Source organism: Struthio camelus, chromosome 3 (assembly GCF_040807025.1).
Source record: "Struthio camelus isolate bStrCam1 chromosome 3, bStrCam1.hap1, whole genome shotgun sequence".
Classification (NCBI taxonomy): Eukaryota; Metazoa; Chordata; class Aves; order Struthioniformes; family Struthionidae; genus Struthio; species Struthio camelus.
In genome coordinates, this window is record NC_090944.1 from 81,422,510 (window position 1) to 81,438,252 (window position 15,743).

General features: G+C 40.8%; 1 protein-coding gene across 4 annotated transcripts in view; it reads right to left on the reverse strand.

The window, feature by feature from the left end:
* MTHFD1L (methylenetetrahydrofolate dehydrogenase (NADP+ dependent) 1 like) overlaps positions 1-15,743 on the reverse strand; it is a 158,688-nt gene that overhangs the window by 52,336 nt on the left and 90,609 nt on the right. For all 4 annotated transcript variants that reach the window (XM_068938738.1, XM_068938739.1, XM_068938736.1 and 1 more), the window contains exons 21-24: positions 14,771-14,910; positions 12,024-12,065; positions 9,876-9,976; positions 9,082-9,259 (exon numbers count right to left, since the gene is read on the reverse strand). In XM_068938738.1, the coding sequence (XP_068794839.1) occupies positions 9,082-9,259; positions 9,876-9,976; positions 12,024-12,065; positions 14,771-14,910 (461 nt within the window). The remainder of the gene's footprint in view (positions 1-9,081; positions 9,260-9,875; positions 9,977-12,023; positions 12,066-14,770; positions 14,911-15,743) is intronic.

Genomic DNA, 15,743 nt, shown 5'->3' on the forward strand with positions numbered 1-15,743 from the left:
ACCACCCTCAGCTGTGCTGATGCAACTGTTTGCAGGCGCTCACTACAACACTCTTCATGAAACTAGTCCTGATCGGATAACGCGTGTAGCGCTGCACCTTCACAAACACTGAGTTTCACAGCACCTTCGCTGTTTGGACAGTTACTGTGATAATGACACAAATATGCAATTATGTATTAGTACTAATGGTGAAGGAATTACGGCAAATTCACAGAACTCATTTCATATTCAGTTTTAGCTTCTTAAGCAAATGGTGCCATGAAATACTTGATGTAAATTTATACCGAATGTGACAGAGTGCTACAGGGTCACATTCTATGAATATCTGCTGATGCCTAAGGAGCTTTGGTGTTGCTCTGAGAAACAACAGATCTCCACCGCTCTGCCAGAGGCCATGCACAGTCCTGAAATCTCACACATTTGGAGCCACCATGTTACTTCTAAGGCAAGCACAAATACACATACTTTTTGAGGCTACCAAGCACCCACACCTTAAAAAGGATTATCTCCTCAGCTGAAGTATAACAAGTGCTACAGCAAAGGTACACAGACTGCTTTCAAAAAAACAGTACCTGTGCAGTGCTACATTTCATTATTTGATAGAGAATAATTAAACCAAGGAATCGGCACTGATAAAGAGGACAGTCTGTCATTCTCAAGACTAAATTGATTAACGAAGACGAAATCACACCAGTGTCGCCAGTCAGTCTCGTCACACTGCTCCCTCCGGGCCCAAGCCATAGTCTTAGTGCAACCTGGTGCTGTTTAGTACACAGTATTCTTTCTTCTAATACTACCAACAACATACTTTATAGCAGAAGGTAATTTAATATGGCTGTCATTCACAGAATGGTTGAGGTTGGAAAGGACCTCTGGAGATCATCTAGTCCAACCCTCCTGCTCAAGCAGGGTCACCTAGAGCACATTGCACAGGGTTGCGTCCAGGTGGGCTTTGAATATCTCCAGGGAAGGAGACTCCACTGCCTCTCTGGGCAACCTGCCCCAGGGCTCAAGCACCCTCCCAGGAAAGAAGTTTTTCCTCAGGTTCAGACGGAACTTCCTGTGTTTCAGTTTGTGCCCGTTGCCTCTCGTCCTGTCGCTGGGCACCACGGAGAAGAGTCTGGCCCCATCCTCTCAACACCCTCCTTTCACATACTTGTACACATTGATGAGATTCCCCCCTCAGTCTTCTCTTCTCCAGGCTCAACAGGCCCAACTCTCTCAGCCTTTTTTCATAGGAGAGATGCTCCAGTCCCCTAATCATCTTTGTAGCCCTCCACTGGATATGTTAGCCTTTCTCACTTTTTTATTCATCTCTTCCTTTAGCTGTAACAGCGTACTGCAGATTATCATTTTTTCCCAGTGCAGTTTGATGAGCATTTCCTAGAGCAGCAGACCAAATTCCTTCTCCTCCTCACTTCCTCTGCTGCTCACAATCACTCTTGCACCAGTGCAACTGAGAGGGCAGCATCACTCTTTGTCCAGCCCTACATACCAGCGAAAGCGATACAGGCTACAACATAACCCAGGAAAAAAATGGCTATTTTAAGCCAGATCAGTTCACAGATTCAGTGATCTGCCCAAAGTCACACAGAAGTGTTACACTAATATAACCGTGGGCATAAGGCAAAGCCCGTACAAAGGAAAGGGACAGAGATGGCTAAAGTCGTCATCACTGCAGAAAGAAAGGCTCAGCCAGCTTAAAATGGGCCACTGAAACGTACCTACACAAGTTGGCTGGAGTTCCTGAAATCAGTCTTGCTGCCAAAAGTCAGCATTTCATGAAATTATTCATATCACCAGGGACCTGGCTATGGACTGTGTTGGGACACATCTCTTATATCCTAATCTGGACACCTGACTTTAATCTCTTTGGCTCCTGGAGAAAGGACTATATCTTTTTGAACCCCCACATCCAACCTCTGAGACTGCTGACAAGCTGAAAACAACCCCAGTTACTTTCTTCCTTACCTTCTTCTACTTTCAAATACTCCTCCTGACCATCTTTCCCCACCAAAACAGAGTCCCACAGAACATGGCTTTAAATAGCCAGAGTCAACAGTGCTAAGTCCTTAGTTGGCCTTCATTAGAACATGTCTCAGCAAAGCAATGACTACTGCGGGAAGTACTGATATTACCTACCTTACATTTGAGATGGTAAGTGAATGCGAGTCAGGGCAGCACCATCTGAAAGGATTTCTTCACAGTTATATGAGATAAATATTTGAAACTACTTTATTCTCTGGGAAAACTTAAGATTCTGTTGAAAAAACACGGCGTTTACCCAAAGGATTAATAAAAGCCACTGCACTATCACTTGTAATACACATATTCAACACTTAAAAGTCTTTAAACATTCACTTTAGCCCCACTGTCCATATTATGGCTTGGTTAATTTATTGTTGCTACACTACTTCTATTTTAATAGAAATTCTTAAAACAGATTAAAATTCAGGGCAGTCACACTTTTCCTTTTTTTAAATTTTGCCTTCACTGAAAATAATAATAAAGAATCATTGGTTGACTAAGTGAAACGGTATGCAGACATCACTCATTTCTCTTCTCGGGAATGTTGCCAAATGAAAACATATGATGGGAGTATGGCTGAAGGTGCTGTGTGGGGTGACAGAGTGCAGTGCTAAAATAATAGCTGACTCTGCACTTTCAAACTCCTACTTCTAGCTTTTCCCTTGGATAAAATAAAAAAACAAAAATTATTAAAGTATCTGTATGTTGTGGTTCCAGAAGATCTCTGGCTGACAAAAGGATTCCCAAGCCTTTAGCACTCCTCTTCCTTTGTTGGCATAGGACAAGATTTTGTTTTTATAATTTGCGGAAAAGCATATTCAGTCAAGTTAAACAGTTTGTGAATCAACACCTAAGCCTGCGGCCTTAGAGAGTTACTTCCCATTTTCCCAAACTTTGAAACCCCAGCTTCATGGAAAGAATGAGAAAACAGTAAAAACAAACATAAAATTGCAGTGCCTTCATAAACCTGCACACATGCGCGCGCACACACACAAAAGGAAGAGATGAAGTGGAACAAAGAGAGCTTCCAAACCCAGAAGACCTGATTCAATGGGCAAAAAAAAAACAAAAAAAAAAGTCTACATGGCACCGAAATCTCTTTGATAGAAGTGGGAAGGACGAGAGGCTGGTACAGTACTGGAGAATCTGTCTTTCACGTGGCTTTACTGCTAGGTGGCTCACTAGCAACCGGGTAGTGGAAGCAGTTTAAAGACTAGCATACCCTGGAGGGCAGCAAGCCTACGTACGTTTCCAGATGAGAAATGATCTTCATCATTTATTAGGAGATGCTTCAATAAGGAGCATATATAATTTTATTTATTCCTACTGCAGTAGTGCTTAAGGACCTTCCACTGGGTCCATACATCACTGTACTCTGTGCTGTATATAAAACCTTTTAAAAAAAGTTTCTTGCCTCCTAGGCAAAAGAACAGTGGTATGTTGGGCCAATGTGACAGCAGAACCGTGATGGATGGTTTCCAAGGCTTGGATATCAGCGGAGGGAGAAGAAAATATCCTCCCACCTCTCACCCGTCTTGAAATGAAAGAGATGACCAACTTACAAAGAGGAGAAACCCTCCACCTCTAGGTCATTTCCCTCAACCTCCGCTCCCTCAAAACCAGTCCCTATGAGCCTTTCTTTGCGCTGCCTTCCGTTTCCTTGCCCTCGCACCAGGGAGCCATATCCCTTGTTACCTCTCCTCATTCCCTCCTTCATTACTCACAGCTCGCTTTTGCTGTCTGAGACCACAGGCAGCAGACCGAAGTGAGGCTAATGCCCAGAGAACCACTGCTGGCAGTTTCCTCTGTTCTGACGCTCCACTGCCATAGCACAACAGAGGCAGGGGCAGCCAACAGCGGGGACCAGGCTGCTCTGGATTTGCCTGAGCTATTGTCATACTCCCAGCAAGGGAAGAAAAATCCCAATGCCAAAGCTGATAACTGCTTGACTGCCTCCCCACGAAGCGTTACTCGGCCTCTCTCCCAGTGGCTGGCCCCAAGCTGATAAAGCTCTCCCTTGCCCTGCGCGCTGGCCAGGCAAAGCACTGCAGTCGGCCAAAATATTTGTGTGACCAATTTCTGCAGCATAACTTAAAGAGATTTTCATTTGTCGTGATATGATCTCGAGGAAGAGCATCGGCAAGAATGGGTGTCATATGAAGAACTTGGATGACCGGAACAACCTTTTCTCCTCCTTCCTTCTGTGACCTTCGCACTAGTTAATTTAGTTTCCCCATGCAGCATAAATCAGGTGTTTTGAGGCTCATCAATCACTTCTGTCAGTCCATCACGTCCACCTTTTAAAGGGACAATACTAAATCTCTGACTGATCAGATCTACTGATCCTGCCAGATCCCTAATATTTCCTCATGCCATATGCCTGTCCTCCTCCTCCCTTCTGCCTCCCGGAGCTTTGGCCCACACTGGTTAGACTGTTTTGTACGAAGGAGCAGTGTTTCTCTCTCGCAAAAGACTAGTGCCTGCCTTCATTCAGATGGTTGAGGAGGGCTGCCGCAGTCATGAGAGAGTTCAGCACAAGAGCAGAGACGAGACCCCAAATGTTCCCTTTCTAAAAGCACAGACGTTTCACTGTGCTGGATAGCAAAAGCAGATAGGTTACTCTCCAGGCATGCATTCTTGGGGAATATAGCTTCCCCCCTCCCCAAGGGCAAGCACTGAAGCCAGAGAAATTTGGGAATGGGATGCGTATGTTTCCATCCTCTCCTATCCTCCCCCTATTTATCTAAACTTACTTTTAATAGGTCAGTCAACTTACTTTGAGTTATAGCTTTCTGCTGCAACTTCAAGACTCATACTTCAAGAAAAGTGAACCTAGAAAGGAAGTCTACACTGATAAGAGAGTTGATATTTTGATATTTTCCACATGTAGCAAGAATATATATTTAAAAAAAATTAAGTGCAGATTGCTTCATAGAGAGTTCATGAGGCCTTTACAACAAACCCATCCCTCCAAACACTAAAGGAAAATACTGTGAAAGAAACTGATTCAACAATAAAGTAAGAGGGGTTACTGTACACTGCAGACAAAAACCCATAGTAAAACCACACACTAGAATATTTATTATGAGTACTGCTAATCATCTTTTAAACTATGTTATAACCTCCAAAGTCTATCATATGAAAATCTCAGCCTTGCTCCTGACTGCCCCTCTCTCTCCGTCAGGTTTCCAAGTATGATTGATTCCTAATGCTGCAAGCATTACTATCTTTTGATGCCCTTTTATTGCACTTGTAAAATGACAACAATGCTGGAGTTAATTGTCAGAGGCCACTTCTTGTACTTGACCCATGAAAAGACACCGTCCTGTCATACATATGTCATACATACACACTCCCAAAATCATATATGCGGCTATTCTTCTCAGAAGAAACTGTCTCAAAACATGCTTGAAACTTATCCTGCTCTCATGTCAGCTCTTGAAAAATATCTGCATCTAATGCCACATGTCAAATGAACACTTGCTGGAATCAAAAAGTAATAAAAGAAGATGTTACAAGCATCAGCTGCTAGGACAAAAATAAAAACTTGTCTTCTTACAGAAATAAATTAAGAGAATCTGAAGGGCAAGCCAAAAGTGCAACTGTGCAACACCGTGCACTGTGTCATGGAGAGACACCTGAGAAAGCTTAAACAGACCAACTGAGACGTCACATAATCACACTAGCATAACCCCCTAATTAGCCTAGCATGCCTTGATACGCTGCAGGACCACCTAGTCGAGTCTGAGTCCTGAGCTGATACAACTGTGTTTGTCCAGTGTCCAAATCTGCTCATTCAGCTCATGCTTAGGTATCAAAGGACAGGCGCAGTATAAATGTTGAAACATACCCCAAGCTTTAACAACAACAACAACAAAATAAAATGGTGATGTTCAGCTTTTTAGCAGTATTTGACAGATCAGTCCACGTAGAAAAGACTGTTTCTTGCTCCTCTCACATTACATACATTTGTAAACACCTTTCAAAGAAGTCTTTGTTTTCAGATATATATAGACACACATTTGGAAATTAAACAAAGCATTATAAAGAGAAAAAGAGTAAAAACTGATGAAGTTTTCCAGATACAGGAAAAATAAGACACATATAAGAGAGATGGATTAAAAGGAAAATCAGAGTAATCTTAGAAAGACAGGTAGAGATATGAATGAAGTGGTAGTGGTCTTCTGAACAATACTTCCCTCTTCAACCTTTCAAAGGGGAGAAGAAAAAAAAATAAATAAAAAAACAGCACACCTCATCAAGTTTGAGGCAACCAGGACTCTAAAGTACACAAGTAATCAGATGAATGTGGATTCTTTGGGAAGCTGAGGGCTGGCATTACATCCTTTCACTCCTGTCCCCTTCAGGCACAATGACATGTGGAAACGATCTGTCTGTCTCATATGCCCTTCTCTTCCTTGAATTTTATATCATAGTTACCTCTTGGAGCAGTAGGATTCATTCTTCAAAACTGCCACACCACAACTTCCTTCTATATCCCTACTTAATACCTGCGCAGGCTCACTTGGAAGATGTTGCTTTCCTGCACATCTCTATGAGCACAGTGACCAAACGACCTGCCATACTTTACAAGTGACAGCACTGCTATTTCACTCTCCTACTTCCAGCTGCTTCAGTCCCTATACTTTGCACAGTAAGAATGAAACAGAAGCCTGAACTTCACTTTTTACTGTTTTTGTTGGCATAAGTTAATTTTTTTTTTTTACAATATTTTAAAATTTTATATGTTTTTACAAAATCCCTTCAACATATTTTTGAGGCTTATAATATTTGTATTAAGTTACAGGATATTAAGGTGATGTAAAGATGTGATTCATTCCCTCTGTGTTAAGATCATGCTGCTTATGAAACACAGCACAAGAAGATGTGCCTGGGAAAGATATTAGAGTAGCATTTTGTTCCTTCACAGAGGCACAGAAAACCCCCTACCAATCCTTTCTACTCATTCATACTGCGAGACTGCTGGTTATACAGAGTACAGTAACCTCAGAGCTTAAATATGGGATTTACTAAGCTTTAATGTGCTATCTCTGTAATGCAAGCGTCCTGTGGGGATGACTACTATACATGTTTCTGAGAGAAACTTTTTTTTTCGTTTTATTATGCAAAAACCATAAAATGATATCCTCAGTTTCCAGGGCATCTCATTAAAGAAACTCAGAAAGTGAGATACATTGTTCATTGTTTGGCTGTAAAAACATTGCGTGGGCAAAAGGCCCTGAATAGATGCCGCAGCACTTCTATTCCCAAGGTATTTTCATCTATTCTGTGAAGGCAATGTTTAATACTAACAGGAGTTGGCCAGATTACTGACATTTGGAAAAATGGTGGAGGAGGTGGAAAGAAGAAATAAAATGGGAGCAACGGAAATGAGGTTCATCTCAGGGAGGACATGGAGAGTGAGAGACAATAGCAGGGCATATCTACCTCAAGCTGAACTTTTTTCTGGCTAGAGGAATCAAAACAGGGACTTTCAGCCATATAAAAGAATGAAGCCAAGGGTTCTGCTGTTAAAAAAATATCTTTTAAGTATTTTCTGAAAAAACTTAAGTAGCACTGTCAATTGGGGCACAGGATCTGAAATTTGACATAGGCTTCCTTGGTGCCACAGAAGTCTACCCTACTGCCCAAATTTTAACCCACCCAGATCTATACAGTCTGAAAAGCCTTGGGAAATCATTTGTATAACTTTTCTTGGCGCTGTTCCTCCAAAGGCTCTGCCTGCACAGTGATATTCCACACTAGTGCTTTCAGAGCTCCAAGTAGCCTTTCTTTGCAAGCTGCAGCTCTCGACAGGCTCTCATTGATGTTACCTTGCAGACAACTGTAATAACAAAGCCTCTAAAACTTGGGAAAAGAAGTCACCATCTCTGGCAGAGCGGGAATTGAAACTTGGCACCAATCTAGCCTTTGTTAGGATATCTGACTAACAGCTAGGCAAATTGAACACAAAGACCAAGCAAGCATCAGAGGAATGACAATAGGTGAAGAAATTCTTGTAACCTAATCAGTGAAAATCAGAGCACACTGAATCAGTTCCTTCCAAAGACAATCCAAGGGGAAGGATCAGACCACTGTCCTTACTGTGAAATCCACCAAGATAAGACAGCTTTCTCCCCAGGAAGCTTTGCAAAGCAAGGGAGTGATCGCCTACTGGGGTAAATGACTCATTAGGGGATGCAGGAGGAAAAGCATTTTGTGATTGTGTGAAATTTATTATGGGACTTTTTCAGGGGATTGTGAGAATATGTGAGACTTATTAGGTGGTATATAAAGGAAGGACCAAAGGTAGGGAAAGGAAGGGATCAAAGTGGATTGGGGAGGAAAGAGAGCGGGAAATAGAGGGCAAAGGGGAAGAATGGGCTGATCGAGTAAAGGTGGTAGTTTGTCCTCTATTCTCATTAGACCTGATTTCTGAGTATCTTCTGTGTGGCTGCGCTCTCTGCTCCAGGTGTCTGCGTGTGACCACTAGCAAACTCCAAGCCAGACTAGCTGGTGAAAGAGAGACCTGCATGCCAGCAACTGGAGTGACATCGCAAACTGCAGGGGTTCATCGCTCCAGGTGCCAGTAGCTGGAGCAGGGCAGGGGGACTAGGGGCTGCTCCTCGGCAGCCTGAGGGTCTATGTGGGGGGACCCAAGGGTTGCATGTACACATTGCACTAGCGATTTTCATTTTACACTAGCAAATTTTCATTTTAAATGATTGTCAGGATAGTGAGATTTTCAGAGAGAACTCTCCCGCAATAATTTTTGGATTTTCCCCCTACAGATATACTTTTATGTTACACAAGAAGTATCAGAAAGTTACAAGAAAGTGTCAGACACATGATCTAACGCAGTGAGTAACCGGCACTCCCAGCGAGTATTCTGCAGTACTGACTAGACAAGTCACAGAGATTGTTCCTTGTCTTCAGCTTTCGTAATTTTAGCCAACTCCAAGTATGCTAGACACTTTTGTTGCAACATTCTTTTTGTTTTAAATCCAACACTGATGCAGCATGCATTCATCAAAAAGAAAAAACAAATCTTACCTCCAAGTTATATAGATATTTGAAACTGTTTTTCTGACTGGCTGCCTTTTCCACAGCTTGAGCTAATTTCACTGCTCCTTTACCACCAGCCGACCAGTGATTGCAGGGTACAGCATCAAATGCTCCGGATCGCTTTGCAATCTCACAGACCAAATCAACCTCAGCAGGAGAGTCAGTTCTGCCAACCAAAAAATTCTGTGTCATGATTTTATTTAATTAGCTTTCTTTTATAACCATATACGCTTAGCCTTGATCTAGGTATGCAATTGTAAACCAAGTGTATTCAAAAATTGTGACATATACATAGCACACTCACTGATGCACAGCACATATATTTATGTCTTTCAAGAACACTTTTAACAATTTTTATAACTAATGAACATGGAACATTAACACTTCCATAACGTTATATATCTTCTCTGTTATTAAAACCTTAAGCTGCAGTGAAAGATTTAAAGGTCTTTATACTCAAAATGAAAAACAGAAATTCTTTAATAGTTTCTTCTCTTCATGCCAAAACCGCTTAATTTAAGAACTAAGAAAAGACAAAGTTCAAAGTGTAACATTAAATAATAGTTTTCTGAATACAGTAATATCTTTAGGTCTTAACTTAAATTTAAACCATTTAAAGTCAGACCATATTGATTCAAATTCCTCTGTCCCCACTGACCAGCTTTATACATACAAATAAGAGACAAAGCAGTAATTCAGGCAGCACAGCTATGCCTCCTGCTTAAACTTTACAGGCTTGAACTGTGGATTTAGTCACACAAGTAATGGAAGAATGGACTTACTTGAAGACATTTAGAGCAACCACAACAGGAACTCCAAACAGCTGAGTAATTTGAATCTGTTTCTGCAGATTACAGCAGCCATCAGCTACCAGCTGGAGGTTCTGTGCAATGAAACAAAAACGAATGGAAATAGTAAGATGCATCAAGTCTTCTCCAGCCAGAGAATTTTCCATAAATTAAAGTGAATATAAACAGGGCTGATCCTGACAGTTATGGGCAAGTAAAATGCTTCCAGACAAAATATTTTTGTACTTACCCTATTAATTCTTACTTCAATTAATAAGCAACAGACATATTTAAGTGACTAAGCAGTGTCCAAACTTGTACACAAATACACTGCCAGACTGCTCCTTTCTGTGACACAAGAAGATAGTTCAGCTGATGACCGGCTGCCGGTAAATACAAAGGATGCCAAAAATGGTCTGTGGCCAAATTCACACAAAACATGGGCAGCCTTGTTGCCTGCTGCCCTATTGCTCCAACTCTGACCGGTGGCTCCCCGAAGGAGATACCGAGTGGTACAACAGAGGTGTGCTGCCAAAGCTGGTCACTACTGGATGGATGGCAGATCTTTTTTTTTTCTCCTCAGCTACTCTGGTCACCTTGTGATCACCCTCTCATTCCCCTTCTCAGCAGACCAATCAATCACGAAGCAGAGCAGGCACCTCATCCCCCTCCTAAACTCCAGTGCAGGACCAAGGCACTGAAATCATGCGCCTTTGTGCAATGCCACACAGCCACGGAGACGGATCTAACCAAAAGTCTTCTAAGCCACAGATGCTCGTACACACCCCAAGACTTCCGTTAGATGGGGTCCACAGAGATGGAGCTTATAAGACTTACCCACTTGGGAGACTTCAAAATATAGAGAATATCAAACACCGTAAACATTCACTGAGGTCATATATAAAAACATGTATGCATCTGTAAACACACTTCAGAAAATTTACTATCTTTGAGTTTCTCAAAAATTGCTGGCTTAGAGGCTTTGGGCTTTGAGAACGTCACCTACTCATTTCCCCATGGAAAGCATAGTCAAATAGGAATTTATACCTATCATGGCACAGAAAGAGTGTCATGTGAAGGGACAAAACCTTTGTTGCATCCTTTCTTTCTAAACTTTCTGAAGCTATGTTAACTTCAAGATCTATATTATACGCATAAGACACTAAATGAGCAAATAACTGGGCAAATATATTGGAGTCGCCTGTCATGATAAATGGCCATTTGTCTGTTTCTTGCAAAGTTTATGAACAAGTTACAGTAGAGGGGTGGGGTTTGATACACAGATGTGTTAGATGCACAGCCTAATCTATGCATGTTCCAGAAAAAAAACCCATGACTGCATTTTCTTATCTGCTCTTTCATCTTATGCTGTGTAGGGCTTCTCTTAACTGTAATAAAGCACGCATCCTTAAGCGGACAGAACCAAAGCACTTAAGTGGCTGTTCGAACGCATGTTCGGCTTAAAGGTGATCAGGTTGCAAAACTGTCAAAAACCGGAGGGCAGCAGCTACAGCACAAGTAACTAGTTAAACTACTTGACTTTGTCTATAATGAAGGGACAAAGAAAAGTTAAAGAATCCAGTCTTGTTTGAAGTGTGATATTCAATGCCAGACACGAAGCACAAACAGATTAAACCTGTTGTTTAATGAACAGGTTAAGCTGTCATTAATTTCAGGGAGTGTCATTCCTTCACCCGGCCATCTCAGATGCCAATTTTGACCTCTGCACCGCTCTGCCCTTGTGCCATGAATGCCAGAAATGCTTGAGAGGCCGCGCGATGGACTGGAACAAAGAGGTGACCAGCCTGAAAGCTCAGTGGTCCCAGAAAATTTGCTGGAAAAAAAGGAGTTACTTTTCAGCTGGTTCAAGCTCCTCAGTCCAATCTACCGTCCAGTCACACACACAGCACAGACAAGAGGGATAACCCCAAGTGGCTGGGGGAAGGTGAGATGGCTTTACTTACTGGCAATGCCTGCTGAGGGAGTTCACTGAACGCCAGCATTAGAGTGTGCTATCGACACCACCGAGGCCGCACACCGTCCAGCCAGTGGAAGGAGAAGTTGTTATGCTAGTTACACCATATTATGCTGCCCTTTTTAAGCAAACACTTTTCCCTAAATTTTTATAATAGTTCCGCTTACCTCTTCTGTGTATTCTTTCTTAAGAGGGGCACCAGCAGTTACCTGGAATAATAAAAAGTCAAAATCACTGCAGGTTTAACAACGCATGCCATAGTCTTAAATAGTCAGAAGCACACTTTGCTTACTTTCTACGCTGTTAATCAGCGCACACAGTGCACAGAAAATCAGCTTCTGTTTTATTGCAAATTACATTAGAAATTTGCAATTACATTGCAAATACATCTATACAATACAATTATATTTGCACAATGCAAATACAATTACATTTGTAAATACATTACAAATTACAATTACATTACAAATCTGCAGAATTTATCGCAAATTATATACGTTCTATTGCAAATTGTTGCTAGTAAATAGCAACACTTCCCATTTTCTTTGAGCAGCAAGATACAGGTAGTGACTCAGAAACTGGTGGTAAAAGATTTCTTAGAGAGTAAAATGACTATATACAACCAAGAAACAAAAAACCTGCACCATTGTTGTATCCCTTAAATCAATTTTCTGTATTTGAAACCCAGTTTGACGATTTCGGTGACATGAACATGTTACTGCCATGAAAACACAAATACAGAAGTTTAAGCTGACTTTTTCTCCAACTTGGACATTAACATAAATTGTAGTTGCTGAATCGCAGTTTAGTCGCAGTAGTGTGAGAATCACAAAACACCCAGCTTAGAGGATAAGTAGGCTGAGCAAATCAGATGCAGGACAAAACTGCGTGCATATCCAGAACATTTCCATGCACATTTGACCTAGGTCACTCTTCAGGGTATGTCCATATGCTTGAAATGACTAATACTGCCTACAAATATTTAGTTCAGGACAAGTTCAAGTCAGGGAAGGAACAAAGATGGTATAATGTTATTTAAGCAGTCTGTGCTCTGTTTCTAGCTTGTATATTTTGGCATTATGTGAAAAAACAGATAAAAAAAGTTGAAGGAAAGTTGCAGAGTAAAAAAGGAGGGAGTTGCGAATGTGTCTTCATTTAGGAGACTTTGGGCAAGTTAGCTAAATTTCAGTTTGACAAATATAAAAACTAGATTGTGTAAAATGAACAAAGTGTTTTGTATGTAAAAGTTTCCTTTAATTTAATTTGAATTTTTAGAAGGTAAGCCTTAACGTAACCTCGTATTACAAAAAGTGACATATATGGTTTTTGTTGTTGACTGCTGTACCCTTAATACAGCACAGGATGTAACTAGCAAATACTATGCAAAACAGAGCTCTCAATCGCAAATAAGAGTCGCTTAAACTGTTTTTAGGACTTGAAAAGTCTTTCTTTCACTTACATGGCTTTCCATTTCTATTTAAATATAAAGTTATATTTAAATAGTTAATTGGAAAGGATTCAGATGTTGTCACCTCAGGTATATGGAGACAGAACTCGGGCCCTTCCTATGTGCTTAACAGTGCGCCAGCAGTGCAAACATGATGGAAAGCAACCTCAGACAGCTGGCTGAAGGAATAACAACTCAGCACAGACAATCAGGAAAGGAACAGCATCTTTGGGCGTCCTGTAATTGCCTGAGGCAAGGGACTGCATGCAATGAATTTCCTTTGCTGGAAAGCACAAAGATGGACAGACAGAATATCACCTGGGTACAGGACCAAACAGTCCCAAGTGTTGATCTTGGTCACTTTTGTAGATAACCCCCCAGTAAAAGTAGCTGCTTCTCTACATGCCTGTATGATTCATCATGTGACCAAATAAAAACTTTACACTTCTAAAGACAGATCAAACAGAAATAGATATAGTTATGAAGACATATTTAAGTTTTGTTTCTGCAAGACTGACTGATGATGCACATGACAATAAACCAGCCTTGGAAACGCATGGAGGAATATCATAAAAGAAAAAAAAGTTTCATTAGAAGCGGGCTAAAATGGCAGAAAGTTATGTAATTATGTCAACCATCTGAAAGACTGAAAAAGGAGAAGCTCAGCTTTAGATGATTAGTTGTAAGGAAGATGGTGCATTCCAAAATGTTGCGGCTGTGGAAACAGCTGTGGTATTTTCACCCAGTAAGACTGCTTCCCTGGCAGCATAATTTTCTTGCATGCTGCTAGGCAGAAAAGAATGTTTCTAGGGTTTTAGCGTCTACTCGGCTAGCAGAATACTAGTCTGATTGAATGACTGGGGAATACTTCTAGGATCGGTAATCTGTGCAAGTCTCTTCTCAGCTTAAAGAGCAAGAAATGACACACTGGTGACCTTTATTACACTTGGAAAACACTTACACAACTTTATCTGTTACCTCAGCATCCCTGAGGGAATTAACCTGAGCACATTAAAAGGACAGAAGGGGTTCCCATTATTGCCGTGAAAGAAATCTCAAAACCTTCACTAGGTTCCCTACCTCCGCTCAAATACGGCAACCTGAACTCTCCTCTCACTCTTCCTCAGCTGTCAAGTTTCCCAGCTTATGACTCCTTTAGTGCACTTTCAAACACTATTTCAAGATGCAGGGACAAGAATATAAATATTTTATAGTATTATTTTTTCATGCAAACAGTCTTCGCTCTCTCAGCAAGGTTTAGCACTTCTTCAGAGCTCTTTCACCCCTCTTCTTTCATTTGTTCCTCTCCATTCTTGCATTGCCTTTGAAGGTTACAGCTATACGATAATGTAACTCAGGGAGGATACTGTCCCATGACCTATCCCCGTTATTTCTTAAACTAAGGTATTTTACTCATTTGAAACATTAGCACCAATTTTATTTTCCAAAAAAGGTGCAAAAACTTACATTTGGCCCACCTCCATGCATCTTCAAAGCCCTCACTGTAGCAACAAGCACAACCACACTGGGAAGCAAGCCAGAGGCCCTGCATTTGATGTTGAAGAATTTCTCCATCCCAATGTCAGCACCAAAGCCAGCTTCAGTTACTGTTAAACATTAAAAAAACAAAACAAAACCACACATAAAACATGCTTTGGGTTAAACACTAGGGGATACTTTAACTCTACCATACACCGCACTTAAATATACACCAGTACTCAGTTTTGAATGAACTTTCAACTTTCAAACTTACATTAACGAGTCTGATTAAAAAAACTATTCCCAATTCAGAAATAAATTCTCTCACTCTTGATAAGTATAATATGTCACTGTGTAGTCACATGGGTAAAAAACCAAGCAATAAATTAGTATGAATCATCAAAATCCTTTACAAGTATCTGGTCCTCTAAAATAACTCTTCCTGTATAATTACACTCCTTTAAAATGTGGGAAAACTGTTACACGTATAAGACTTCCCTACATTACACCTTCTTCCTTGATTTCACTGAAGATGTGCTTTCATCACAAGTAATGGATCTAAACTCTCCTAAGTTTGCTCGTCTCTTGCTTTTCTGAAGCAGATGCTTAATTACAAACACAAAATAGAATTTATAATCATGTCTTAATAGTGAAAATAACATTAACAGTGAGTTCTAGAAGAGGACTTTGCACCAAGGAATTGTCAGACATTAGTGCAACATGACTCAAAAAATTTTACGCAGAACTAGGAGGTGCCAGGCAAAGTACTTTTTAGAGAGAAATAGAACAATATCTGCATAGCTCTGAAGAAACTACCTTTATTCAAATTTGCTCTGATTTGCCACTTATCAATTACTTCAGCTGCCTCTCTCAAATTCTAACTCAAGAAAGCTGAGATTTTCTTCTAACTGGATGAACACAAGCATATGGCCATTCAGAAATTCAAAGGATTACATCTCCT